This window comes from Balaenoptera borealis, assembly GCF_965194805.1.
Source record: "Balaenoptera borealis genome assembly, chromosome: 11".
Lineage (NCBI taxonomy): Eukaryota > Metazoa > Chordata > Mammalia > Artiodactyla > Balaenopteridae > Balaenoptera > Balaenoptera borealis.
The window spans coordinates 16267222-16293503 of NC_138868.1; the positions used below are offsets into that span (position 1 = coordinate 16267222).

Consider the following 26282-nt stretch of genomic DNA (forward strand, 5'->3'; position numbering starts at 1 on the left):
GCTACATCTTTTCAGAGCCTGAGAAACTAAAGCAACTTGATTCAGGAATTACCTTGGAGGGCTGCTAAAGATGCAGTTTCCTTCTCCCCAGCCCAGATCTGTTGAGCCCTGGAATCTGCACTTTCACCAACCCACCCGACTGAGAGACCCACAGGCCTGGAGCTGGTGAGGCACCTGGAGTGACCTGGCAACAACTCTGGGTTCCACCAGCTCCAAGGCTGGGGCAGCAGTGCCACCTGGTGGGTCCCTCTGAAACACCTCCACCACACTTCTCGCCCCACTTCAGGGAGACAAGTCCCCCACCGGCCCCTTCCTCTGCCTCCAGGGCCCCGGAGAAGTCGGAGATGGCAGAACAAGTGCCACCCTAGACTGGCCGTTCTGCCAGCCTTCCTTACCCACCACACATCCCCCCTCCCCACCCCAGGAAACTTCCTCCATCATACGTCCTAAAGCCGCCGTGATAGCAGAGCATCTGAACACCTCCTCTGGGCTTCGTGATGCCGGGCAGGGGGTGTGCTGGGGCTCACCCCTGTGCACAAGTAAGAGCTTCCTTTAAAGTCTCATCTTGCATCTTTAAAAACCTCCTGAATTCTGCACATCTTACTCCATCACATTTCTTTAATATGAAAATGTTTCCTTCCTTTGTGAAAAACAGATGCTCTAGAAAGAGGCGGAGTTTATTCTGTGGCTTCACTGATCCACCCCCGCGGCCAGCCCAGGGGCACCTGTACCCTGGTCTCGGAGGCCGGAACCTAGGGGTACCATCTACACCTGTTTGAACACACAAATCAAACCCCAGCCACGCCGGCAGCCAGGCAAATGGACAAGAGCCAGGCGTCACACTTCTCATGGTCCCAGCTTGAACAGGGGACCAGAGATGCCCCCAAAGGGCCCCCGGCCCTGGAGACAGCAGTGAGGCGCCCACAACTCTCTCCTGCAGACCCAGCCACTCTGTTAACATTACCTCTGCCCTTTGGTCCTCCCCCAACCCAGGGAAGCAGCATCCCCACCATGGCAGGCTGGATTGTTACAAATCCTCTTTAATAATCAGTCATCTCTGTTTTACAGAACTGTACACAGGGCCCCTCCCCACTCCCCTACAAGGCACAGCCTTACCCACCCATTCCCCGGGGGACAGAGGACAGGAAGAAGCATCCTCTAGCTTCTCTGGACAGCTCAGGGTCCTGGAGAATGCAGGGCCAGCTCTGCGCCACACCCGGCGGGTTCACCCCTCTGATTCCCTAAGCGGCCCAGGGCCAGTCCAGACCCTCTGGCCCAGGCAGCCCCGCTCCAGCCCAGCTCACCTAGGCACTGCTCCCACAGCACGGCCCAGACTGATCTGAGCTGCCTGGGTGGGGCTGGCTCAGGCTGGGGAAGGGGTGCTGCTCCTCATGTCAGCTAAAGCCTCCCTCTCCCGCTACCTCAACGAAACTGTGAAAAGCGAGGACAGAAGCATCGCAGTGGAAACAAAGTTGACCCACGCAGTGGGCAGTCACCTGACAGCCCAGGGTGCCTTATCCACCCCACCCCCAAGTTTTTAATACACTTTCTCCCGTACAATGTACACAGCCCCCGAGGCAGGTAGAAGCCCAGCCCACCTGTGCAGGGAGCATTTTCTCGGAGTTGCTAAGACAACCCTGGTGGACAGTGAGTGGAGGAGCCACAGAAGAGCTGGGGCTTAAGGCTGGCGGCAGAGAAGCAAAGGAGAGGGGTCCAGGCCCCAGGACGCCCCCCACTTCCAGCCAGCACAGGACGGACAAGGGGTCTTGGCAGTGAGGTGGGAGGCAGGCCTGGAGGGGGAGCCAGTGAGACCCCTAGGAGCCCTGAGGTTGGGGGACAGGCAGGGAGGTGGGGACAGCGGCCGCTTCAGTACTTGGGGACCTTGCTGTAGTCTTCGGAATGGACGTGCCGGCACAAGAATATGGAGAGGAGCATCCCCAGGAGCTGTTGAGGGAGAGGGCGAGAGTCAGAGTCAGGCAGGGCTGCCCAGGTCCCCAGAGGCCCCAGAGCAGCATCCCGCTGTCCAGGTCAACACACGGGACTTGACCTGGATGAAGCTGATCCTCAACTAGAGCCTCGGGACCAGCCTGTGGTTCAGGCGGCAGAGGGGCCGGCGAGGGGCAGTGGTCAGGCCAGGCTAGCCGCAGGGCCTCTAGAAGCTGATGCGCCTCAACCCGCCCCTCCCCGCACCGGGCGTCTGCGGAGCAGGGACGATCTGGGAGGGCAGCATGGGGAGGGTTGGAGGGGATGGGACCCAGACCTCGATGACAGCAATGCCCACACACACGCCAAGGATGATGCCCAGGTTCTCCTGCAGCCAGGCCTGCACCTTCTCCATGCAGCCCTACAAGTGGACAACACAGCCACGTCACCCCACGATGGGCCGCTTCACCCCATCACTCAGAATCACCAGGAGGGGCCACCCCCAGCCTGGAGGGCCGGCGGAGAGGGGTCTGGGTGTTCCTTGAATGGATACATTGATGAAAACATAGATGAAGGTGCAAATGACAAGCAAACAAATGAATCAAAGGCAGGTACAGCTCAGTGAAGAAAGGTCGATGGAGCAACAGCCCCGGCGAGCCGGGGGGACTGAGGGTCTGAACCCACTGCGCCCCGAGCCCAGCCCTACCCGAAGGCCATACACGCACCTCCTTGTACACAGGCCAGTCATCGGGGTTGTTGCTGCTCTGGGTCCCATTGCCAACGGGGGCCTCGCAGAAGCCCGTCTGCGGCAAAAGGCTGTTGTTGTCCTCCTTGCTCTTGTTCTCGCAGGAACAGGGGTAGGTGATGTTGATGCGACTCATGAGCTCGGCGTTTTCTGTCCAGTTGTAGAAGCTGACCCAGCCGCAGCACTGCACCTGGGCAGAGAAGGGGACAGGCTGTTCGAGCCCATCGCCCACTCAACTGGGGTCTCCCCGGACAGGAGCTCAGATCTGCCCCTTCTAGCTCCCCCCGACCCCGGTCTCAGCCAAACCACCAGGATTAGAGTTTAGGTTTCACTTTGGCATTTGTGAGCCACAAGGAATTTAAAGGGGCTCTCAGGATATACCGTAAACTATGAAAACAGTAGGAAACAAAATCAGCAAAAATATAAAGCAGAGCAGGAGGGATGGTCAAGTTGAAAGAAGATGGTCAGGGTATACGGGACGTGAGGAGGGCAGATGGCATACGGCTAAGAGTTTGGGGGCTGGAGTCAGGCTACTGGGTTCAAAGCCCATTTCTGCCACCTACCAGCTACTCAACTCTGATCAAAGTGCTGACCTCAACTTCCCCATCTGCAAAATGGAGGGAACAAAGATTCCTAACTCTGTCTGTTATAAGGACTAAATGAGACGAGGCAATCAAGGCATCCAGCCCAGGTTGGAGAGCACAGTAATTGCCCAGGTAAGGCCAGTTCCACTTTTAGGCTCTGAGAACATGCTGGAGCTGAGGTTTGGCTCTGAGCCTCCTGGTTGCCAGAGTGAAAGGGGAGACGCAGTACATCTGCCTTTTTAGAGGAGAGAATGCTCAGAAAGCCTTTCTGGGCTCCATGGGGCTCATGAAGAGGACCCCGAGAGGCTTCAGATCACATGTGGGCTTGAATTCCCGACAGGACTGGGACCTCAGGGATTAAGCCTGTGCCGGGAAATGCCCAGGAAGGCAGAGCAGAGTCGGGGGAGGGCACTTTCAATTTCTGGCCCTGCCCTGTGCACAGGCAAGCCGCTGCACTTCTCTGAGCCCCGGTTTCCTCACCGGAGAATGGGGTGATGACAGCCACTCTGCTAGGGCCCCCGGGAGGCTGAAGGGCTAGCATGGGAGAGCTGTGTGCCACCTTGCCCAGCACGAGGTCACTTCCCCACCTGCTTCCTTCCTATCTCAGCTGGGAAGTCCCTGACCAGCAGCCCGGTGGCCAGCAGGGGGCGTGCCAGGCACGCTCAGGCGTTCTCCGGCTCCAGACAGTTTCTAGTCTAGGATTTACTTTTTATGTTGCAGGTTCCTGGCTGCCTCCTCTCCAGCAAGAAAGGCTGGCACCTCAAACCTCTGAGGGGCACCCACAGGCCCTCCCACACCCGATCCAAATGAGGCAGCTCTCCTTGGTCCTTCGACTGTACCAGGCAGAGCCCCGCTCGCCAGGACCCCCCCGCACTGACGCCCCCGGTGCCCCAGTGGTTGTGCCTGATGATTAAACATCACCACCCACATGCCACATGGTAAGTGCCTCGGGCTTTATAAGCTCATCTCACGTGAGCATGGGTCAACAGTCCCATTTTATACATGAGGAAACTGAGGCTCAGAGAAGGCCTGGCCAGGAAGTAGCTGAGTTTTGTATTTCAGCCCTGGGAGCCTGACTCACTGTCTGTTTTCTTACCACCATCCCAAGCAGCATCTGACAGACATCAAATCACCTACAGGCCCTGCGTACTGCAGGAATCCCCAAGTCAGTCCACCACCTCCCATGACGGGGTGCTCATCACCTCCCCAGGGACCCGCCTCTGCCCCCAGGCTCCTTGAAGGGTGACACCTGTTCATCCTGGGACATCCCGCTCCCTCTAATCTTAGCAAAGGGTCTCAGCCACTGCGGATCAAACCAAAGGTGGCACGAAAAAAGTCTTCCTGTGCGCCTGGAGCCCTCCAGATGACACAGGCCCCCTGTGTCACCAAAACTCTGTGAAGCACGCAGGCCAGAAAGTGTCACCCTCCCTTCTTCACAGCTCAGATGATGGACATGCCCATGTTGCCGGGACAGAGACCCATCTCTAGTCTCCACGCTCTCCTGGTGTCAGGCTTTCTGGTGCTGTCCTGTCCCCGCCCCTCACATCCCACAGGCCTCCCCAAAGGCAGCCGGCAGGCAGTGCCGGCAGGTCCTAAGTGATTGTTGTGTGCAGGGCCCTCTTGTGACAGAGGGGGAGGCTGCAGCCTGGAGAGGGCGGCTCCTGGCCAAGGGCACACAACATCTGCGACCACCAAAGGGGGGCAGTCAGGATCCCATCACTGAGGGCGCTTTGTGTGTGTGCTGATTGGTTCATCATCGAGGCAGGCTGGGAACCCAGTCAGTCAGTCAGTCAGTCAGTCAGTCAGTCGTCAGTTGTTTCATCCATCAGTCTGTCATTCATTCATTTAGATAATCAGTCAGTCATTCTGTCAGCCGGTTTGTCAGTCATTCTGTCAGTCAGTCTGCTTGTTGGTCAGCCAGCCAATCAGTCATTCTGTTAGTCAGTCATTCTATCAACCAGTCAGTCTGTTATTTTGTCAGTCAGTCAGTCAGTAAGTCAGTCAGTCAATCAGTCAGTCAGTCTCTCTCTTTTGCTTTAATTGAGGTGGAATACACACACACACCAAAGTGTACAAATTCAGCTTGATGAACTTTTCCACCCATATTGGCATAACCACCACCTGGATCAAGATTTGAATAGAACATTCCTTTCACCCCTGAAGGTTCCCACGGCTCCTCTCCAAAGGCAGCCTCCACTCAGACCTGCGTCAGCATCTCAGCTCTGGCACCCAGCTTCTTAACCTCCACGGGGAGCTGCCAGCACGCCCCAGTCCGGCTTGAGAGGAGAGGGTCGAGGGCTACCCCTGCTTCTGGCCACATGGGGAGTACTGTGAGCCCTGGAGCAGCCTCCAGGGTCCGGGGCCCCTGGGCGAGGAACTGCTGGGGGTGGCAGGAAGCGGCACTGCTCAGGAACCTGCCCCCAACAGATACACACTGACACTCAAACCGCTAACATCTTCTGTCTGTCAGGCACACCCAGGCCCACAGACGACCAGCCACAGACACACAGACGCACAGAGGCCAGTCTGCCACGTCCCCTCACCTGAGCTTGCACGTAGTCCCAGGCCTCCTGAAGGCTGTCCTCGTGACCATCCGTGTAGTTCTGAATGAGCTTGGTCACGATGCTGCCCATCTCCTGCTTCAGCTGCAGAGGGGAGAGTGAGGACCGAGGTCAGATTCCCTGAAACCCGCACCCCAGCTCTGGTCACAAGCGCTTAAGCTGCCTCTCCCCCGCTCCCCCCAAACACTGGGGACACGCTCACAGCTCAAAAGCGTTTCGTCACCCATTCCAACCAACTTCCACTTTCCTGGTACTTCCTGGGTACCTCCTCCCCCGGTCACCATGCTAAGCCCAGTGTGGTCAGGGTCAACCACTCCCACCTGACCGTCTCCTCAGCACTCAGCAGCACATGACCCTTTAGATGGGAATCTGTCCACGTCACTGCTAAAACCCATCCAGGGGCCTCTCACCACGCTCTGGAGAAACACCACCGTCTTCTCAACAGCCCACAAGGCCCTACACCATCTGGCCCTGCTCTTCCCAGACCTCGTTTCCTCTGCTCGTCCTCCCTCTATTTCAGTTACACAGGTCTTGCTGTCTTTGTGCGAGGCATACTCCTGCCTCAGGGCCTTTGCACTTGCTGTCCCCTCCGCCTAGGATGCTCTTTCCCCAGATATGAATGTAGCTCACTCTTCCACTTTCTCTAGAGCTCTACTCAAATGGCACCTCCTCAGAAAGGCCTTCCTGGACCACCCAGAAAATGTCAGCCCTTCTCTATCTCCTCCAAGACCCTCCTTATCCTACAAGGGGAAGCATGATATATTTTTCTTCATAGTCTCGTCATTACCTGCTCCTCTGTTTCCAGGATTTATGGTCTCTCTCCCCCACTGGAACATCAGCTCTGTGGGGGCAGGGACTGGGTCTGACCCAGACTGACCAGAGTAAGTGTGTGGCGAGCACGGATAAGGAACGTGTGCGTAACCCCGCCACCTGCCCCGCACCAGGGCCCCACAAAGTTCGCCTGTGCTGGGACTCCAGGGACCCCATGGAGGAAGAGAGAAGCACCTGCTTTCCACTAACCCCACAGAGAAAACAGTCATTTACAGTGAAGGCAGGCGAGGGGTGCAGGGATCAAAGGGCTTCGGCCCCCAAGGCCTCTTACTGGGGCTCTGAATAGAGGATCTCACCACGGCAGCTTTTCAGGAACAAGTCAGCTGTGCAAGGGAGGCAAACCTGAAACCACCCTAAGAGCTGCGGACACGCTTCCCTCGGCCTAGAGGCTGGGCCCCACCTGCCGACTTTGCCCAGGGGCCTCCCCGGGTGCCCCAGCAGGGATAGGCTGGTCGTGGTCACCTGCTGTCCCTGCAGAACCCCGGGGCGAGGTGCCCGAGAGGGGTAGGGCCACCGAGGGGACAGCCCTGCAGCTGGTCCTCTGCTGCTGAGAAAGAGGAATTGGGGAGATGGGATGGGTGCCTCCAGGCGGGGGCCTTCAGAGCCTGGCTCAGAAGTCCGTGAACGGGGCTTCCACCAGCTCCTCACGAATGCAGCGCTCAGAGAACCCACATCCTCCAGACCGACCTTCGAGCTGTGGGCCTGGCTCCCCACCCCCACTCCCTTCACCAACCCTGCGAGACCAACCCCACCCCCAGGCAGCCCCACCCTTTGGAACTGCTCTCTGCCCCTCTCCCTTTCCATAAAACTCTTAGCGAAGCATCAATACTTCTTTGATATCACTCACACGGAGCTCTACAATTTGCAAAACTTGCCTGTCAGTAACTAATCACAACAGCAGTAGCAGCTAACTTTGATCAAATGCTTACTATTACCAGCACCATGCTAAGGACTTTTAATGCAGTATTTCACTTGAATCCTCTGAGCAGACCTATGGTCTAGGTACTGACCTCGTTCCCTCATTATGGAGATGCAGAAAACGAGGCCCAGAGAGGTTAATTAACTTGCCCAAGGACTCACAGCCAACATGTGAAGAGCTGGGGTTTGGACCCAGGCTTGTCTGATTCCGGAACTCAAGTTTTTACCCATTAAGCTCTATTGGCATTTAAACCACATGGCCGTACCTTGCAGCAGGTCAGAGCAGTTTTAAGGAGGGCCCAGAGAAGCTCTGTGGTTTGCCCATGTCACACAGCGGGGGCTGTCTGCCTGCATAATCTCAGTCTTTTTGCCCCGACTGTCTCTGCTCCACCTCCACTCCCCGGTGAGCAGATGATCCCTGAGCAGATGATCCCTGAGGCGTGGAAAGGAGGGGTTCCCCAGAGGCATGTGCATAGACAGCCATCTCCCCACATCCTCCCACCCACCCTCCCCCACCGACCTGGGCTCTATTTATACCCGGCATGGTTGCCACAGCAGCACAGACTTCCCTGTTTCAGGCCCCAGAAATGAGAAGGTCATGGAAGCTGGGTGGTTTCCACTGAGGCTGGGTGGTTTCCATGGAAACACCACATCCATCCTCCAGCCCAGAATGGGGCTGAGAGACACAACTGGGCCACGATGGGGACCATGGCTGCAGGGGCTGGTTCAGCTTGGAGCTGAAGCAAATGCCCAAGAGGTGGTGTCAGGAGCCCAGGGAAGTTACCCTGGCAACCAGGCCATTCCAGAAACAAGAAGGAGCAGGGAGGGAGAGTGAGAAGGCACTCACGATCTCACTTCATCCCTGCGGCGGCCTCTCTGTGGTTTCTGCCTGCCCCACAGCTACTCTCCCTTCTTGAAACAGCAGTTCCCTTGCTTAGCAGTAAGCACCCCTCAATCCCTCCATGTGGCTGGGAAGCCCTGCCCCCTTGCTGCCATGGGCAAAGACCCAGGCTGCCACTTAGTGCCTTCCACACCCTGACCACAGCAAGCGGTCCAGGGATGGGCATGTGACCCGAGGTCACACACATGGGCCCTCTATTTCTGCTAATCTGGTGGGATGAGGACCTGAGCTGTTGGTGGCCACCCCAAGAGCCACTGGGGATAGCTGACCTGAGGAGGGACCCAACGGAAGAGAGCAGAGCCGAGGATGGAGAGGGACAGTCTTGGTGGCAGCCTTTAGAAACCTGGATCCAGCTGAGCCTGCAGCCAGATCTGGCCAGATCTGGGTTACTTTCACATGTAATAAAGAGTCTTGCCCAGGAATGGCCGCATAATTTACAGCCCAGTGCAAAATGAAACTGCAGGACTCCTTATTTCAAAGTGATTACGAATTTCAAGACATCAAACCAAGCACAGGACCTTTCTAAGTGTGGGACACTGTGTGGCTGCTCAGGGTACACACCCAGGAAGCCAGTCCTGGTCCTGCCCAATACCATCCTCCCCACTTCCCAGAAGAGAAAACCAAGGCTCAGACAGTGAGAACAACTTCCCAAGATTAGACAGCCGGAAAGCAGATGAGATATGACCATAACCTGCCATATGCAGCTCTGGAACCCTGAGATTCTAATCATAGCAAGCCACCCACCATCTCCACCTGGCCTGAGATCCTGCCATCCTCTGGCATGACTCTCTTCCCCCCCAACCCTATGCTGTGCTTTTATGTCACCTTGTAGTGTGACTTTTCGCAGAGAGGTAAAATTAGAAGACACCTTTGAGTCCAACATATCATCCAAATGTAAGAGTCCTCCCCATACTTTTCCAGGCTCTGCTTAAATGCTCCCTGTGATGGGGAACTCAGTACCACACAAAATAGCACATTGCAGGTTGGGGAGGCTCTTGATACAAGCAATTCATTTTAAGTTGAGCCTAAATGACTTCTACCCATTAGTTTTTATCCTCCCTCTCCCTCCCAAGTCCCAGCTGGGACCACAGAAAACAAATCAAATTGTTCTCTCCCAGGACAAACATCATTCAGGTATTTGAGACTCAACCACGTCTCCCTTTACCCCCTCCTCCCCAAGGTAAGTCTCCAGGCTCCTTTGATGGCTCTTTGGGATGGTGTTCAGCCCTCTCTCCATGCTCTAATGTGTCAAATTGCCTCTTACAATGAGGTGCCCCCGTGCAATGTAAGGGACCCACACCTTCCTGTCCCCTCCTCGGTTTCCCACAGAAGGTGTTGCCAATGCTTTGAGGCTTCATCCTGGGATCCTGGCAAGAAATGAGGACCCTTTGCCGTGGTGAATGTGGAGGGGTGGCATGTTTACTTTTAGTGACCATCCAAGTCTTTTCTGAGAGTCCGGCTGCAATCTACATAACCAGCTACCCCAGATTTCAGCAGGAGGACCACGTCGTGTGCTCCCTGCCCCGCCCCCATAGGCTCCCTGAGGGTGGGGCCTGAGTCAGGTGTGGGAGCCAGGCACGCAGGTGCTTGAGAGTCTCTGCCCATTGCTCTCCACGTTCCTTTCCAGAAGGACAGCCTGGACTCCTTCTTCCCCCTTCCCATAAGGGAAGAGAAAGATCACCATCGCCTCCCCCTGTCCTGGCTCCAGCTGCCTCCCTATGGCAGTAGAAACCCACGCTAGTGGATCAGGAAGTTTCCATCGCAGGGAAACAGACATCTCAGATGTCTCACAGAGCGGCGCTGTCCTCAAGGAACACGTTTTACCACCTGTGCGCTCAGTCCTATGCGCATGGCTATTTGGCTACTTTGGGCTTCTTAGGTGGGAGAGGGAAGGAGGAGGGAGGGAATCACAGTTCTCCTGGCTGGCCACCCTCTCTGGGGAGCACACAGCAGTCCGGCCCAGCCAAGGTCACCACCCCCAACCCCCGGCTCCCACCCAGACTCTGCGAGCCCCTTCCCTCCACGCTCTCAGCCCTCAGACCTTCTGCACAAGCCCCTGATATAACCTTTCAGAGCCTCAGTGGTCTCACACGTGCAGGTCAGCAGTGCAGCCTGCGTCACCAAACCCAGCTCCCAGCACATCCTGGGAAACAGTTACAAGTTCACCTCCTTCCTCACTGACCTCCCACCCTTCACTGCCTGGAGAGAACAAGTCAGAATCTCAGAGTGTCAGAGCTGGGAATGGCCCAAGAGGTCACCTGAGGCTCAGAGAGGCTGGGTAACATGTCCAAGGTCACACAGCAAATAGCGGCAGAGCTCCCCCCCCCCAACCAAGAGCACAGGGCCCTGAATCCCAGACCTGTCCTTTTCCCACTAAACGGGGGCTAGATAATGATCAGATGAGGAAACAGCCAGAGGAATCTTAACTCCACACCTAAATCCTGGTTCCCACAGCCCTTGCTAATACAAACATTAATACTGGTGACAACAGGAACAGCTGCCATTTACTGGGCCCTTACTAGGCATTAGCGAAGTTAGTAATGGTGACAGTAATAATAAACTCTTGCAACGATGCCAGCAAACATCTGCTCTGCACCAGGCGGACACTATGCCCTTCCCATCTGTCAATGCTCTCCATCCTTGCCACCACGCTATCAGGTGGCCTTTGGGGCCGGTGGGCTCTGGCACTGAGAAACGCTCAGATTTTAGGAAGGGCTGGGAGCTATGTGTCACACCCCCACAATCTCTCCCATTCATATTTCCCAAGGGGCACGTAAAGGGGGTAAACCATGGCCATCAACAAGCTCATTTCCATTCAGGTTCCATTTTGCCACCAAATGAGTTGCAAATGGTATTTTTGTTTTTCAAACTGTTTTTTGGACTTTGGAATCGCAGATAAGTGAGAGCAGACCTGTAGGATTACTGCCATTTGACAAAGGAGGAAACTGAGGCACAGAGAGGCTGAGTAACTTGCCGAGGGTGTCAGAGCAGGGCTCCAGCATGGGCAGTTTGGTTCTGGGGTCCAGGCGCTGGGCCACCACTCTATATTTTCTACAAGCCTTGCAGTCTGGGTTCCCTGCAACCCTGGCAGGGGTGGGGGCCAGCCAGGCCTATTCTCCTCCATTGACAGACACAGAACCCACGGCTTGGAAGGCCTGTGCTTTGCCCAAGGCACCCAGCCTCCCCTGTTGCTGCCCTGGGAACAGTGGCTGCTGGGAGGAAGGACAGATGGTCGCCCTGGAGACCACTTCAGGGAGAGCCCAGAGGCTCAGTCCCTCCCACCCGCCCAGGAGGCCTGGAGAGAGAAGGAAGATTGGACCCATCGCCTTCCAGAAAGCCTTTTTCCTTTAGGCTCACACAAGTCCCACCTCCCCAACTGGGCCTCATCTGCAGGAATAAACACCACCAGGGCATGTTTAGTCTTCCACTGGGATTTACAATGCGCGAGGAAAGAAAAAATAAATCATTCATTCCAACTCGGGCGATCGAGTGGCGCCAGAACTTCCCCAGCAAAGCCAGGAAATTTCCCCCTGCTTTCCAGAAAAGGAGGTGGGCCAAGGTGAGGCCAGCTGGGACTGGGGGCGGGAGGTGTGAGGTGTGGAGCCTGGGGGTTGCGGGGAAGCAGAGGAGGGGACGGTGAGGTACCACGACAGACACAGCCTGGACTGGAGTCAGGAGAGTTGATTCTCCAAACAAGCCCTGCTCTGGGGCGGGGGGGGCGCCTCTAAGGCATGGCTCTCTGTCAGCAGCCAGGCAGATTATACCAGCTCGAGGGGAGGAGCATAGAGTAGAGGAAGGCGTGGGCCTTGGGTCGGAGGGATGGAGATGGAAACCTCTGCTCTGATGCATCTGAGCTGTGTGTGACCATGGCCCAAAGTCACTGTTTCTCTGGGCCTCAGTTTCTTAAACTTGAAAATGCTCTCAAAACTAAAACATGCATCAAGTGACTAGCTCAGCTCCTGGGACACGGTTGGTGCTCATAGATGGGCACCGTCTTTATTACTGTGAGATGGGGAAACACAGGGGTGAAAAGGTGGACTGCCTGACACCACTGCCATGTTGACCAGCTTCTGATTCACAGGAACCTGCTCACTGGGGCCCACTTCTTAACCACTCTCTTTGTAATGTACCACTGACTGGGTCCCAGAGAAGCCCCAGGTGCCACAGGGTGGAAATGAAGACCTAATCCCATAGTCCTTGCACTGGAAAAGTAGTTTCCCTTCCCTAAACACTGGCTTTCTGTCTGGCACCAAGCGAACTTCCTTTCACCTACTAAACTGCTATTTCCCCTTTTGCCTTGGCTGCCAGGAAGCTCAGTGTTCAAGTTAGCTCTCAGCTGCTGTGAGTATGTTGTCCCCTAGCTTCAGGAACAATGGCCTTCTTCTGTCTCAGTGTGCATTCTGATCTTTCTCAGACTGATTTTAGTTGCTCTATGCCTATGTTGGAAGCCAGCTCCAATTCTCCTGGGAAACAGGCTGGGTGGATTATAAATAAGTAAAGCAGATTCAGGTAGGAACCACTACAATGAAAATTTCACCAGCATGAACACAGAAGCCAGGCTGCCAGGGTTCAAATCCTGGCTTTGCCACTTACTAGCTGTGTGACCTTTGGCCCAGTGACTTAACCTCTCTGTGCCTCAGCTTCCACATCTGAAAATGAGGGTATTCATACCCGTGACCTCAAAGGCTTGCTGTGAGGAACGAATAATTAAATGCAGTATACGCAAAGCATTTAGTGCCAGGCTTGTTCTAAATTCTTTTAAGTATTAGTTGTTGATGTTGCTGTAACGTTTTCTCAGCTTCCTTCCAAGAGAGATCTGTGGCAACTTGACCTTCAAGTGGTAAAATGTAGGAGATCACCTGGCCGCTGGTTCTGCCAGCCCAGTCAGTAGACAAGAACTGTAGCCCTGGAGGAAGGCAGGGTCCCAGCCTCAGCTGAGCCATGGGTGAACTCCGACTGGCCTCAGGGAGCCTGGGCTCTCACCTGGCCGGGCCACTGACCACTGTGTGCCCTCACCCCTCACCTGCAGGATGAGGAGGTGAGGCTCAGGGAAAGAAGGAACGTAAAGGGGCTAACACTGCGCCCAGTATCTGGTGTGTGCCGAATAGGGATTAGGGATGAAGGGTTATCGTCACTACTACTGAGGCTGTCGTTGTTATTCATCTCTCCGGGCAGCTGCTTCTCTGCCCGTCAACATAACACTTACACGGCAGAGCTGCTGGGAGGACGAGACAATGTGCGTAAAGCTTCTAGAAAATACCATGTGCACGGAGTAGGTGCTCCACAATGATAACTGTGACAGCCACAGTCGACTGGCAGGCCCAATAGCCATCGCCAGCTCCCTTCTCTCTTATGTCTCTGTCTTTAGAGCCTGAAGGCTGGATACTCATTTTCTCAGCCTCCCTTGAAGCTAGGGGTGTCTTAATAACCCAGACTGGGGGAGACTGTTGGGAGGCTTGCTTTTCTGATAAAAGGGGTGGCCATGGCTGGCACTACCCCACTCCCTTTCTTCAGGCCACAGCAGCACAGATGTTGTACCTGGTGCTGTGGCAGCCATCTCGTGGCCATGAGGTGAGCGGCAAGATGAAGGAAAGCCGTCGCAATAAGTATGCTGTACAGACAGCCAGAACCAGGGCCTCTGAGCTTCCAAACCTGACTTCTGGTTAAGTCAACAACAAATGTCCTTAGAGTTGAAGCCCCAGTATGTCTGATTTTTTACTCCTCAACGCTGAGTGTCTTCCCTCTGACACGGGAATATGTTTTCATTGACGGCCTCCTCCCTGGGCCTCATCTGTAGATGAGGTGCCAAGAACTGTGCTAAGTGTTTTGCTGAGATAAAGATCATCTCACTGAATCATCACAGAAACCCCGAGAGTTAAATTTACTAATGTCCCCAGTTTACAGAAGATGAAACAGGCACAGAGAGGAAAGCAGCTTGCCCACGGCCACACAGCTAGAAAGTGGTGGAATCGAGCCAAGATTTGGGCCCAGCAGCGACTCCACCGACCTGTACTGTCCTCTCCTCTAATATTCTGCCATGTGACCACAGGGAGCTGGAGGCCTGGGAGGCTGACCTGGCACCTATGGGTTTCCGGTTCTTTTTTTTTTCGGCTGCAACGCATGGCTTGCGGGGTCCTAGTTCCCTGACCAGGGATTGAACCCGCACCCTTGGCCGTGAAAGTGTGGAGTCCTAACCACTGCACCGCCAGGAAATTCCCCACCTATGGGTTTCTCTGTGACAACTAAGAGGCCTCTTGTCCAGCCCCCATCCCCAGGCCAACCCTGCCCCCAACCCGGCGTGGCTGGTCCAGCCCAGGTCAGGGGGTGGGGACGAGGGGGTGCTTACCTTGCCCATGTTGAAGTAGAATAAGACCCCAGCAGTCACCTGGGCGATGAGGATCAGGAGGAGGAAGGCAAAGTACTGGGAACACAGAGCAGGCACAGAGTCAGCTGGGGGCTCCCACCAAGTCCCACGCGCCTCAGACGCCCTCACCCAGGCTGGGCCGGGGCAGTACTCAGGCCCCTCTGGGCGGGATGAGGCGGGCTGGGCGAGCGGTGGTGGAGGACCATACTCACCATCCCCAGCAGGCAGCGGACCTCATTGACAGCACCAATGCAGCCCAGGAAGCCCATGAGCATGGTGAAGCCGCCCACGCCGATGAAGACATAGGCCCCCGCCTTGAGCGAGGTGGACGAGGTCTCTGCGGGTGGACAAGGGCATCCGATTCAGCCTGCCTATCTCGCCCTTATTAAGTACAAAACCGGGGCAGGGCTGCTACCAAATCCCTGCCTTGGGGTCAGGGCACCGGGGTTAGCCATCCAGCCGGAAGCCTACTCCTTCACCAGCTTTGGAAGCCGCCTCCCCTAGATGTGCGCCCCACCCCCATCTATCCTATCCCCACCTCCCACCCGTCCCCGCTTTAGTTTTTCTCCTTAGCACTTACCAGGATTGAAAAGACTCTCGTTCTACTGGCCTATCTTGCTCATTGTCTGCTGCCTCCACAAGCCTGTGAGCTGCACGAAGGCAGGGACTCTGGTCCCTGCTGAAGCCCCTGCCCCCAGAACTGTGTCTGGCACAGCAAAGTGCTGTATGAATAACTGTTGAATTAACGAACCACAGTCTGGCAGGCTCCGCTGAGGCCACAGACGCTGAGGGCCTGCCTTCCTCCTTGTCCGTGAACAAATGCCGGCCTCCCTTGCCCACTCCCTATGCCTCAGGGGCTTCACATGTGCCGTCTCCCCTCTGCCAGAACTCTACCCGGTAGGGACCAGCACGGCCATCTCACAGATGAGAAAACTGAGGCTGAGAGAGGCACACCAGCATGGGCCAGAGCTGGGATTTGGAGATAGGCAAACCCCCAGCGCCATACTCTTTGCACTGAAGCACCGGGCACGTGTACTGACACAGGCGTGACACTCATTCATGTGTTCAGCCCCCAAAGATTTACCAGGGGCCCACCGTATGCCAGGCGCTGTGCCGCCTGCTGGGGGTACAGCCGTCAGCCTGCCGAGGGCCCCACGCCATGAAGCTGGTGGGGTGAGGAGTGGATCTTCTGGTTGTGTGAAGGGTGGGGAAGCTACTGAAGCCGGCTGAGGTCAAGGACATGGGCAGGGAGGGGCCAGGGTGGTTGGGGAAGGCTGGTCTGAGCAGGTGACATGATCACTCAGGTGAAAATGAAGAAGTCAGCCGAGTGAAGATCTGAGGAAAAGCATTCCAGGCAGTGGGAACAGCAGGTGCAAAGGCCTGAGGAAGGAGTAAGCGCGGCATGTTTGAAAAATAAAAAGGTGAGAAAGAATGGATCAGTGTGAGTGAGAGAGGAGTCTGACAGGCGACGCGCCTGAGGCGGAGAGACAGGGGTCTAAAGGCAATGACAGAGCCCCCGGGTAGGTGGAGGTCAGAAGTTTCGTCGGGGCACTTGACCAGCATTTCCCGAGAATCCCAATCGATCACACAGGGAGAAGCTCATGTCCTTCTCCAGCTCCCCGGTGTGGGATGTGTGGGGTCCCCTCTACCCTGAGGCTGTGACACGCTAGGAGGACCAGGGTGGACACGCCCCCTGGCAGGCAGGGCACTGCGGGCTCTCTCCCGACAGCCCAGGCACTCCCGGGAGGCTGGCGCGGCACTCTCAGGGTGTGGGGTGTTTCCAGAAAGGTGCAGAACATCCCGGAGAGCCTCAGCAGATCAGGAGGACGTCTCAGGGATGCAGACTCCCGGGTCTGTCGGAGCCAGGCAGACTTTCCAGGAGACGGTCTGGAATCTGCATGTTGAATGTGCTTCCCTGATGACTCGGGCACAGCCAGGGCTGCCACAGTTGCCCGTCAATAGGCTGACTGACCACCATTTCCTGGGGGCACCTCAGAGGGGCTGAGATCCCCACCTCGACCACGGAGGGGGCGTTAGGGCCCTTAAGGAATAACGACAAAGTTGGAGTGTGGGTGGGTAGGAGAGTGTGATCCAGCTCCATCCACTTCCTGGGCACAGACAGAATGTTCTGGAGCTCAGGAAAAGCCCTGGCCAGACCACTCCACTCTCAGGCACCAGGGCAGGGAGGCCCCCGCTCAGGTCCTCACAGGAGCCCCCAGGAGCCGGACAGAGGCCCCGAGGGGGTGAGTGAGGGGGCTTCCTTTTTACTCCAGGCCCTCACCACCGTGGCTCTCAGCCATCAACAACAGCAGGGGAAGGCCATCAAAATTTGCTTTTCTTAAACTTCCTGGGTTTGGGTTCCAACAAGCCCTCCCAGCAAATACTCCCCCCATCAAAAAGCAAGTGGCACTGCCTGGAAATGCACTGTGTGCCAGCCCTGAAAAAGGCCCTTTATCCAAACCATCCTGCTGAATTTCTGCCGTGGCCCAATGAGGGTGGATCTGCACCCTGATCTGTCTGTAAGGGCCCAGAGGCCCAGAGCAGGCAAGAGGCCGCAGATGGGGCCCTAGGGGCAAGGCTGGAGGCTGAGACCCCCACTCGGGTCCTTCTCTTGGGAGGCCAGCCAAGCTGCGGTGTGGCGTCTCTCTTTTCTCAGAAAATTTCATCAATACCAGTCCCTGGCCTCCTGGGTCTCAGGCTGGCCCTGATCTGAGCAACCTGACTTAGGAAGGAGTGGGGTAGCCCACCCACTGTGTACCAAGACCAGCATCTTCCTGGTTTTATCGGGCCTCGGAGGTACCAGCGAGGTGGGGAGGAAGTGGCCCAAACTGAAAGTGACTGAGGAGCACGAGAAGAGGGTGTCACTTCATCCCAGCTTTGCTGCTAACAGGCTCTGACCCCGGGCAAGCCATTTTCTGGGCCTCTATTTTTGGCTCCGTGAAATAAAACTAATTCCTACTTCTTAAAGATGTCCTAAGGTTCAGATGGTATTATAAACTAATTTAACAATCACTTATGTAGGGTTTACTACTTACTAGAAACTGTTCTAAACTCTCTTCACATATTAACTCGCCTCATTTCTCACGATAGCCTTATGCTATACTGTCTCCTATTGTCTGCATTTCACAGATGAGGAGACACAGAGGGTCGAGTAACTTGCCCAGGATCACACAGCCAGTAGAGAGCAGAGCCAGGATGGGAACCGTGGCTGCCCAGGTCCACGGTTTGCGCTCTTAACCACTGTGCTTGCTTCCGCTCGTTACGGTGTGCACGCGTGGCGTGCTGCAGAGCCCTGTGGTACGGGGGACGGGGGCTCAGGAGCCACGCCCCCTGGTTCACGTCCCAGCTCCCTCACCCTCTAGCTGTGTGTGTCCCCTTGGACAAGTTCCTCCCCTTCCCTTCCATTTCCTCCATTGTAAAATGGGGTTAGTAATGCCTAGCCCCATGGACTCAGGGAGAGGATTCAGTTGGTAAGGGAAGAGCCGTGTCACGCAGGCCTGGCACACAACAGGCCCTGGGTTCCCAGTTCTGACCCTCACTTGCTGTGTGACTCTTAGCAAGTCTTTTTCCTCCCCTTCTCTGAGCCTCAGTTTACCCAAGGGTGTAGTGACCGGGCTAGCAGATTGGGGTTTTGGAACTCTGGCTGCCCGGGGAAGCCCTGGGAAGATTCTTAAAAACCTCAGTGCTGATCTGGAGTCAGATCCCTTAGGGTGGGGCGAGGCCTTGGTATTTGTAAAAGCACTCGGGTGCATCCCGGGGGCCTCCAAAGCTTGGCCAGCTTGAGATTCTCAGCCCCGAACAGGGAGGAGCAGCAGGAGGTCCCCGGAGCCCCAGTCCGGGTGCAGAGGGCAAAAATGCAGTGGGCGGGCTGGGCCTTGAGACTTTGCTCCGAGATGCAATGCCCGCTGGGTGTGGGCCACAGCCCAGGAAGCGGGAGCCTGGGCCGAGCAGGGCCAAGGAGGATGTGTCGCATGGGGGGAGGGCATGGGGCTGGAAACCTAAACCTTAGCCCCAGAATGGGGAGCAGCCCGTGCCCACCACCGCCCCCCCCCGCCAGCAGGAGTCAGGACTGACAGCCCCAGACGGCAACGGGAAGTGGCTGGAGGGCGGATCATCCTTGCTTCCCTTCGTGTGTGAGGGGAGGCCTAGCCCCCAGGGCCCCTCCATCACCCATCCTAGCCTGGTTCCGTTTCATTCAAATCAAGCAGCTGTCACCGGCCAGAGTCCAAACCTGCTGCCTCAGGCAGGGCAGCTGCTGGGAGGGGAAGTGAGCCAAGGTCGCACTTGCTGAGGGGAGTGGCATCTCTGTGCTCTGCCCTGCTTCCCTCCCTCCTCAGGACGTGTCCACTGGAGGCTAGCGCAGCAAGCCTGGCAGCCTTCCTGGAGGTGACTGTGAGTAGATCAGAACGGCCTCTCATCATCATCATCGGGCTTCTTTTCCTCCAGCTTCAAGAGTGAGACAAGGGGCTTCCCCTACCATGTGCAGCATTTAGGACCAAAGCTCTGGGGGTTCGAGTCCCACACCTATCACTCAGAGGCTGGGTGAACTTGAGCGAGGGACATTACTTCTCTGAGCCTCATTTCTTCATTTGTAAGGCAGGAAGTTCCTACTGCACAGGGCTGTTGTGAGATTAAGACAGTTTATCTACGCCAAATGCTTGGCCCCATGCCTGGCACATCATGACCACAAACGATAGACACTGGGCCCGGCACCTCCTCGTCAGCACACTTGCCTGACCCACCTGGTTGGTGCCAGGCACACAGTAGGCGCTTCACGCATACTTGACGATCTGCCATTCCTGGCCCTTTTTCTGAACTAGGAAGGGGAGGGGCTGTTGGCCATGTTTTGCTGAGCAGGCAAATGGAAGAACTGAGGATGTAAGAGGCCTTCTCAGGTCAGGGCAGAGGGAGGGGGCCAGGATGGAGAACAAGCCTCTCTCATCCCCCACCCAGTGTTCTCCAGACAACAGCAGCTTTGTTTGGGGAGGGAGAGAAAATTCCTTCTGGAAACCCCTGCAGAGAGGCCCAAGGCGGAGCGGTCAGCATGCAGGACCTAAGCAAGGCCCTGAGGGCAGCTAGAAAAGGGACCGGTGTTGAGGTTCAAGTACTCGTGGGAGCAGCCCTGCCTGCTGCCCCGGCCCCCCTTCAGAGGCAGCTGGGGCAGGCGGCGCAGAGGGGTCCTTACGCAGGACAGAGATGAAACTGCTCCTGTCGGCCAGGATCCACACCCCGAAGCCCAGGATCACCGCCCCCAGGACCTGGAAGGAGAAAGGGGCAGTTAGTGGGGGGCCGCTCCCAGCTGCCCCTGCAGCCTGGCCTGGGGGACACAGGGGAGCTGCCTCCATCCCTGTCCAGCCCAGGGATGTCAGGGTGGCCTCAGGCCCCGCACCTCAAGTCCAGCCAATTCCAGCAACCCAGACAGCAGGGCCACGAGTGCGGAGGCCCTCTTGCCTCCCCTCTCCCCTACCCTATGCCCACGCGTGGTCAACCTGAGCATACCGGCTCTGGGGGTGCAGCCTCCTGCCAGGGGTACCCTCCTACTTACCTCCTGGCCCTGCCCCAGCCTGGGGGCTGGGAGCTTCCCCAACAAGCCAGGCTCAGGGTGGGGAAACCCTCAAGGGACATGACCGTCAGAGCCCAACCCTTCTTCCAGATCTCTCGGCTCCAAGGCCATCTTCCGCAGGAGGCTTCCTGACCCCCAGGCAGACTAAGGGGCCTCTACTGTGTGGCAACCTCCGTGGGACCCTTCTTTAATAGCCTTTCTTTAATAGCCTTTCCGTCTGGGTTTAACTCTGCTGCCTGTCTCTCTGGCTAGACTGTGAGCTCCCTGAGGGCAGGGCTGGGTTGCATGCAGCTCTGTGGGCCTGGGCACACCACGTGCTGAGGGCCCCGTGGATGAGTGAGTTCATGAACCAAACTGTGTAAAGGCAGGATTAGAAAAGCAAATGAATGGTGGTGGGGACGGGGTGGGGTGGCTGGCATAGGCCCAGGTATTCCCTGCCTCTCTTCCCTCCACCAGGGGGCAGACCCACAACTGGAGCCCACCTCCCCCAGCCAGGATCAGCCCAGCAAGATCCCATTAAGCCAGCCAAGGCTGGGGAAGGGCCTGCAGTCTGGGCAAAAGCACAGATTCCCTTGAGGGGATGGAGGTGGGGAAGCTTGCATCACCCCATAAGTTTGGCCTTTCCCTGGGGCCTGGCCTGGGTCTACCTGGGGGTAACCCACCTTCAGGGTCCCAGCATGTCACCACCCACCTTTACTACCAGCCCTGGGTCCCTGCCTCAGCCATCATCCCGTAAGCTCAGGTGCAAGCGCAGCAGCTACTGATAAAGCCCTCAGCCTGGGATGAGCCGCTCGGTCCCAGGGGTTTATCAGCCTTGCTCTATAGATCTTAAAAACCAGAGCTGGGACGCTGGGTAAGGTGAATGGGGCATTTGCCTCACATGTGAAAATTCAGGGGACACCAAAAACACTCAGGAACCAAGATAAATGAGTTTATAGCAATCATTTTTAAGAAATGAAAATTAATGGGGAAAAAAAATCCATCATGATGAACAAAATATCAAGCTTTTACATAAAGACAGGCTTGGTGTTCCTGATTTTTCCTTTTGAAAAGGAGCGGGGCCCCGATGTGATGCAGTGCCGTGCTGTTTCTGATCCCAAAGTGAGTGCCTCACTCGCCTCACCCTGGCCCAGGTTCCTTAAAGACGACAGCAGCTGACGACAAGGAAGAGGAAGGCACGAGGACCTCCCCGCATTTGTCCCCAGCAACTCACTTGTCCTCTCCTCTCTCCTTGTCAGATGGGCCCTGTTATTGTCCTCACTTGACAGATGGGGAAACTGAGGTCCTAACCTCACCCGAGGTCACCCAATTCACTCATCAGGGGCTCCAAGTCAGGTCTGACTATACAGCTACGCCAGATGGTGGCACATCAGCTGCAGGGATACTTCGGGTCTGTCCCGGGCCTTAGCCTAGAAAGCCAGTCCCTGGGGAGAGGAAGTGCCCACCCACATGTGGGGGCACCTCAGACCACACAGCTTGCTGGGAGGAAGGTGGGCTTTACAGGACCTGGCAGTTAGGTTCCCAAAGACTCCTGAACCCCTGCTCACCCCAGCCTCACACCTCACAGCACAGCTGGCCCGTGGTCTGCCCCTGCCACCTCAGACCCACGTGGCGGAGCCCCTGTCTGCTCACCTCCTGCGCTCACGGGGCAGGGCTGCAGGGAGAACAGTCCTCCCAAGTAGAGAATTCAAGACAGGGCAGAAAATTCCCTCCAGGCAAATATAATCCCAAAGAGAGTAAAATCCCAGACTGCCCGGCCAAGCTCTTCGGCTCGCCTCCTGGAACCCAGGGAGCGAAGTACCTGGCGCTGCCATTTCAGCTCCCCTGCACGTCTGATGACTGTGGCCTGAGCACCAGGTACGGCTGGATCAGCGCCAGGCCAAGGGTCAGCCAGAAACGAGGCCAGGGCAGAGGGCCGACCAGACTCGGGGAGGAACCCCGAAACCCCCTTTCTCTGTGAACCACGACTGGGGCCGCGGGACACACCCCACATTAACACCGCCCCCCAGACCCACCAGAATCTCCCGACAGGAGCCAGGAGTCTCACAGCCAGCGTCCTACCCCCAGAACGGCCACGGCAGCCATGGCCTCAGAGTCTCCTAGGATCTGAGAAAAGCTGACAACAGGGCAATTTTCTGGGGAGTTTGGGGTCCGGAGGGAGTGAAGGCGAGGATGTACATGTGTACCTGAGCGCATGCATGAGCACACACGGCAACCAGAGTGATTCTGCCAGACCACGAGTTCAATCATGTAACCGCCTCCCACTGTGCATGAAACAAAGACCCAGATCCTTCCTGGAAGGGCTACGCGGCCCAAGCCCCGGAGAGGCACGGTCTGGCCCACTCCCCCTGTGCTGGACTTCCGCTCCTGCCGCTGGGACCCCGCTCTCCCCAGCCTCACGCATAACTCCAGGCAGCTCTTGCTGACCACCCTGACAAGGTCAAGTGCCTTATTATCTGCTCTCTCTTAGGGGCCATATCCTTCATTCCCAGGACCTCCTACAACTGCAATTTTATCATCCATTTGAGTAAGCATTTGATCGAAGCCCATCACCCCCCAGAACATAAGCCCTGTGAGTGAAGAAGTCACGGCTCTTCTGCTGGTGAATGTCTAGCTGGCACCCAGGACGGGGTCTGAATACACAGGGGTGTCAAATACACATTTGGTGGATAAGTATTTGTGAATGAACACACACACACACACACACACACAGTCTCCTCTCACTCTCTCCTTTCCCTCTCACCCTCCTGTAATAAAAGCTTCCCCTCTCCCCCACTACATCCCCTCCACCACCATCATGATAGGCCCCGTCCTGGGCCCCAGCACACAGGGAGTGAACACCTGCCCCCCAGGGCCCTGGAGTGGCTGGGAGGAGGCCAAGCGAGACCAGTCCCCAGAGCTCGGGTCCAAGGGAAGCTCTTCTAGGCTCCGGCTCCATAGGGGAGACTGGGAGAGGAAGGGACACCTTGGCCCCAAACCATCAACCCCTCTCCCTTTCTCCATGAAGTCTCTACCTCCCTCCCTCTCACTGCATGGGAGGAGAGGGGGTGTCTGTGCCCTTGAACCCCAAGCCCTGCCACCTCCTAGGCTATAGCCCAGACTCCTCCCTCCAGTCCCTAGAGCCCCAGGGACAGAACCACAGGGCTCCCACGCTCCCCACCCCACCCTGGCCAGCTGGCCCTTAAAGCTGGACTTCAGCCTGGGAGCCAAGTGCCTGCCAGGAAAGGCATGCCTGTGTGGGCAGCCGCTTTTCTCCAGAAGCCTGGCCCAGCTGGGAGGGACCTGACCTCCAAGCTGGGAAACCCAGGTGCCCAGGCCCGGCTGCCGTCAGTGGAGGGCCAGAGCTGCAGTGGGGCCCCAGCGCCGTCCTTGAGGGGGGAGCTGGGGCCGGAGCCAAGGTGGACGACCAGTAGGGCAAGCAACAACAGGGCTGTCCACGTGCATGTGCGTGTGTGTGTGTGTGTGTGTGTGCACGTGGGTGTACTTGTGTGTGCCAGGAACATACTTGTAAGTATCCGTGTGTTGGGTTAAAGTTATGAGAGGGAGTTTAGATTCTTTATTTTCCAAACTTTCTATAATCCTATGTAACTTGTAATGTAAAACTTTTTTTTTTTACGAGAAACTCATGTCTGTTGTAGAAAATTTGGAAACTGCACAGAAGCAAAAAGAATAAAACCCAAATTCCCAGGAATCCCAACACTAACATTCGGAGGTATTTTCTTCTCCTCTCAAAAATATTCATGTATGTGTACATTTTTAAAAATAAAATTGAATCATAATAAATATCCTATTAAAAAATCTGATGTTTTTAACAGTATAGGGTGAACCAACACCATGAGAGGCCACAGTCCCCAGCAGCACTCCTTTGAAGGTCTCTCCAGGCCACTCTCCCCACAGCCCCACCCCCATCACACACACTCACACACATGCACACTCATACACTCACACACACACTCGCTCACACCCCCACACCCATATACACTCACACATACACACACACACACACTCACACATAACCTCACATATACTCACACACATATATCTCACACACACACACACACTCATTCCATCATCTTGGCAACTCCAAGGCAGGAGTCTGCCTTGCCAAACCAGAGAGGAAAATTGGGGCCCCAGGAAAAGCAGCTCCAGATGTGCACAGAGCTTATAGCTGGGCGGCCCCGGGGCTCATGACCGGGTGAGGCCTGCCAGGATGGGTCTGGGGAAGGGCCACTGTGTCCTCACCCTGGCCCAGAGCCCAGCCTCCTCTTGCCCACCCTCTGGGAGCTCGAGGGACACCCCCCACTGTGTAGGCGGGAGTGTGATGGGGGCAGTTGAGACCCAGACCTGTAACAGGCAAATTCTTCAGAGCCGGCGGAGGAGGATGGGGAGTCGGGATAGGATGAGAAAGATCCCAGAGGCTCCCCCTACAACTTCCTGATGAGGAGTCAGGGGATGCCCCGGGGGTTCTCCTCTCCCCACGCCCACCTCCACCTCCGGCCCTGATAGCCCGGGTGCTGCGGCCTCGGCGCTCCAGGAGGGGGGAAGGCTGGGGGAGCCATCCAGTGCTCTGCCATCCAGCCAGCTGGGAACGCTGGGAATCTCCTCACCGCTCCCACCTGCTTCCATGTCCAACAGTCTGGCCTCAGCCCCTTGACCCCAGCCACACCCCACCATCATCCCCAGGCTGGAGGGTCTTGGACTGGGACGTGCCCGGGAGGAGCATCTCTTTTGGAGGCATCTGGGTAGCACGGGTCATACTTACAAAGAAGAGCAAGTTGAAGAGGAAGAGGAAGTACTTGGTGACTTTGATACAGGCTGACCCCATCGTGCTGGTCCAGGAGCTCCCTGGGGAGAAGGCAGGTCGGTCAGAGCAGGGCAGGACCTGGCTGGGGGCTGGGGGGAGGAGAGGGAATCGATGCTGGTGGGTACCCCAGACCCACCGGCCCCAAATCATCCCAGCTCACCCTCCCAACAACCTCATGAGGTAGGTACTAAGGTCAGGTCCTGTTTCAGGGGACCTGATCTAAGCCCAGAGAGCTTAGATGACTGACCCAAAGCCATGCAGCAGGGTGTGGGTGGTAGGTGGCAGCTGGGGTCCGGGTCAGCCACTCCACCAGGGCTCAGCCTAGAGGAAAATTATGGAGGAGACCCTCAGGCTCCCTGAGGCCAGAAAACCCAGGAATGGCCACGGCCCTCAGGTCCCACGGGGCTAAGGGAGCCAGCACAGGCAGCTGGGGCCGAGACAGCTGGACTGGGGCAGCTGTGTGGGCAGAGCTGGGCTGGGGGGTGGGGAGAAGCAGGCCACTGAGTAGAGGGAACGGAGGGCCCAAGGCATGGGCTTTATCCCTTCTTCCTCCTGCAAGGGTGAACGGCAGTCCTAAGCCTTGTGACTCTCCCCTGTCCACACGGAGGTCCCCTCACCCTTCTCGTATCATTTTTGCCAAGTGGGAGCCCAGCTTCGACTTTATACCTCCAGTGACCGGGGTAGGGGAGTTAAGGGGGAGATTGGGGCACAGCATGAAGCAAAGCCTCCAACGAAGGAAAAGACTGCCTGGATAAGAGCACCCCGTCACAAGTGGCATGGAAGCAACATCTGACCGAAGACTTATGGGGGATTCAAGTGCTACGTGGGGAGATGAGACTGAACACTCATCCAGGCTCCAGGGTCCAAGGCCTGGGTCTGAGAAATGCGGGGACAGCAGTGACTCAGAACCAGGGAAGTCCGGCCTCAGCAACTCCACCTGGGGCTTCCCCCAGGCCCAGAGGGGGAGAAAACAAGGGCTTCCCCCCCACCCCCCCGGGTCAGAAGATCCAGCGATCTGAGATCCTGAACCGAGGCCTGGCCCCAGGAAGGCCTGCTGGGGATGGTCCACAAGAAGGAGAGCTATTGTT

At 56.6% G+C, this 26282-nt stretch overlaps 1 protein-coding gene across 4 annotated transcripts in view; it reads right to left on the reverse strand.

Moving 5' to 3' along the window:
• Positions 1-1024: 1024 nt before the first annotated feature.
• The window catches only part of CD82 (CD82 molecule), a 50947-nt gene continuing 25689 nt past the window's right edge, over positions 1025-26282 (reverse strand). Inside the window, exons 2-9 of one of the 4 annotated variants that reach the window (XM_082342938.1) lie at positions 25153-25283; positions 20013-20085; positions 15040-15164; positions 14810-14884; positions 5796-5897; positions 2649-2858; positions 2261-2344; positions 1025-1944 (exon numbers count right to left, since the gene is read on the reverse strand). In XM_082342938.1, the coding sequence (XP_082199064.1) occupies positions 1867-1944; positions 2261-2344; positions 2649-2858; positions 5796-5897; positions 14810-14884; positions 15040-15164; positions 20013-20085; positions 25153-25215 (810 nt within the window). In that variant the 5' untranslated portion in view covers positions 25216-25283 and the 3' untranslated portion in view covers positions 1025-1866. The other 3 variants (XM_082342935.1, XM_082342936.1, XM_082342937.1) reach the window with 3 other exon arrangements.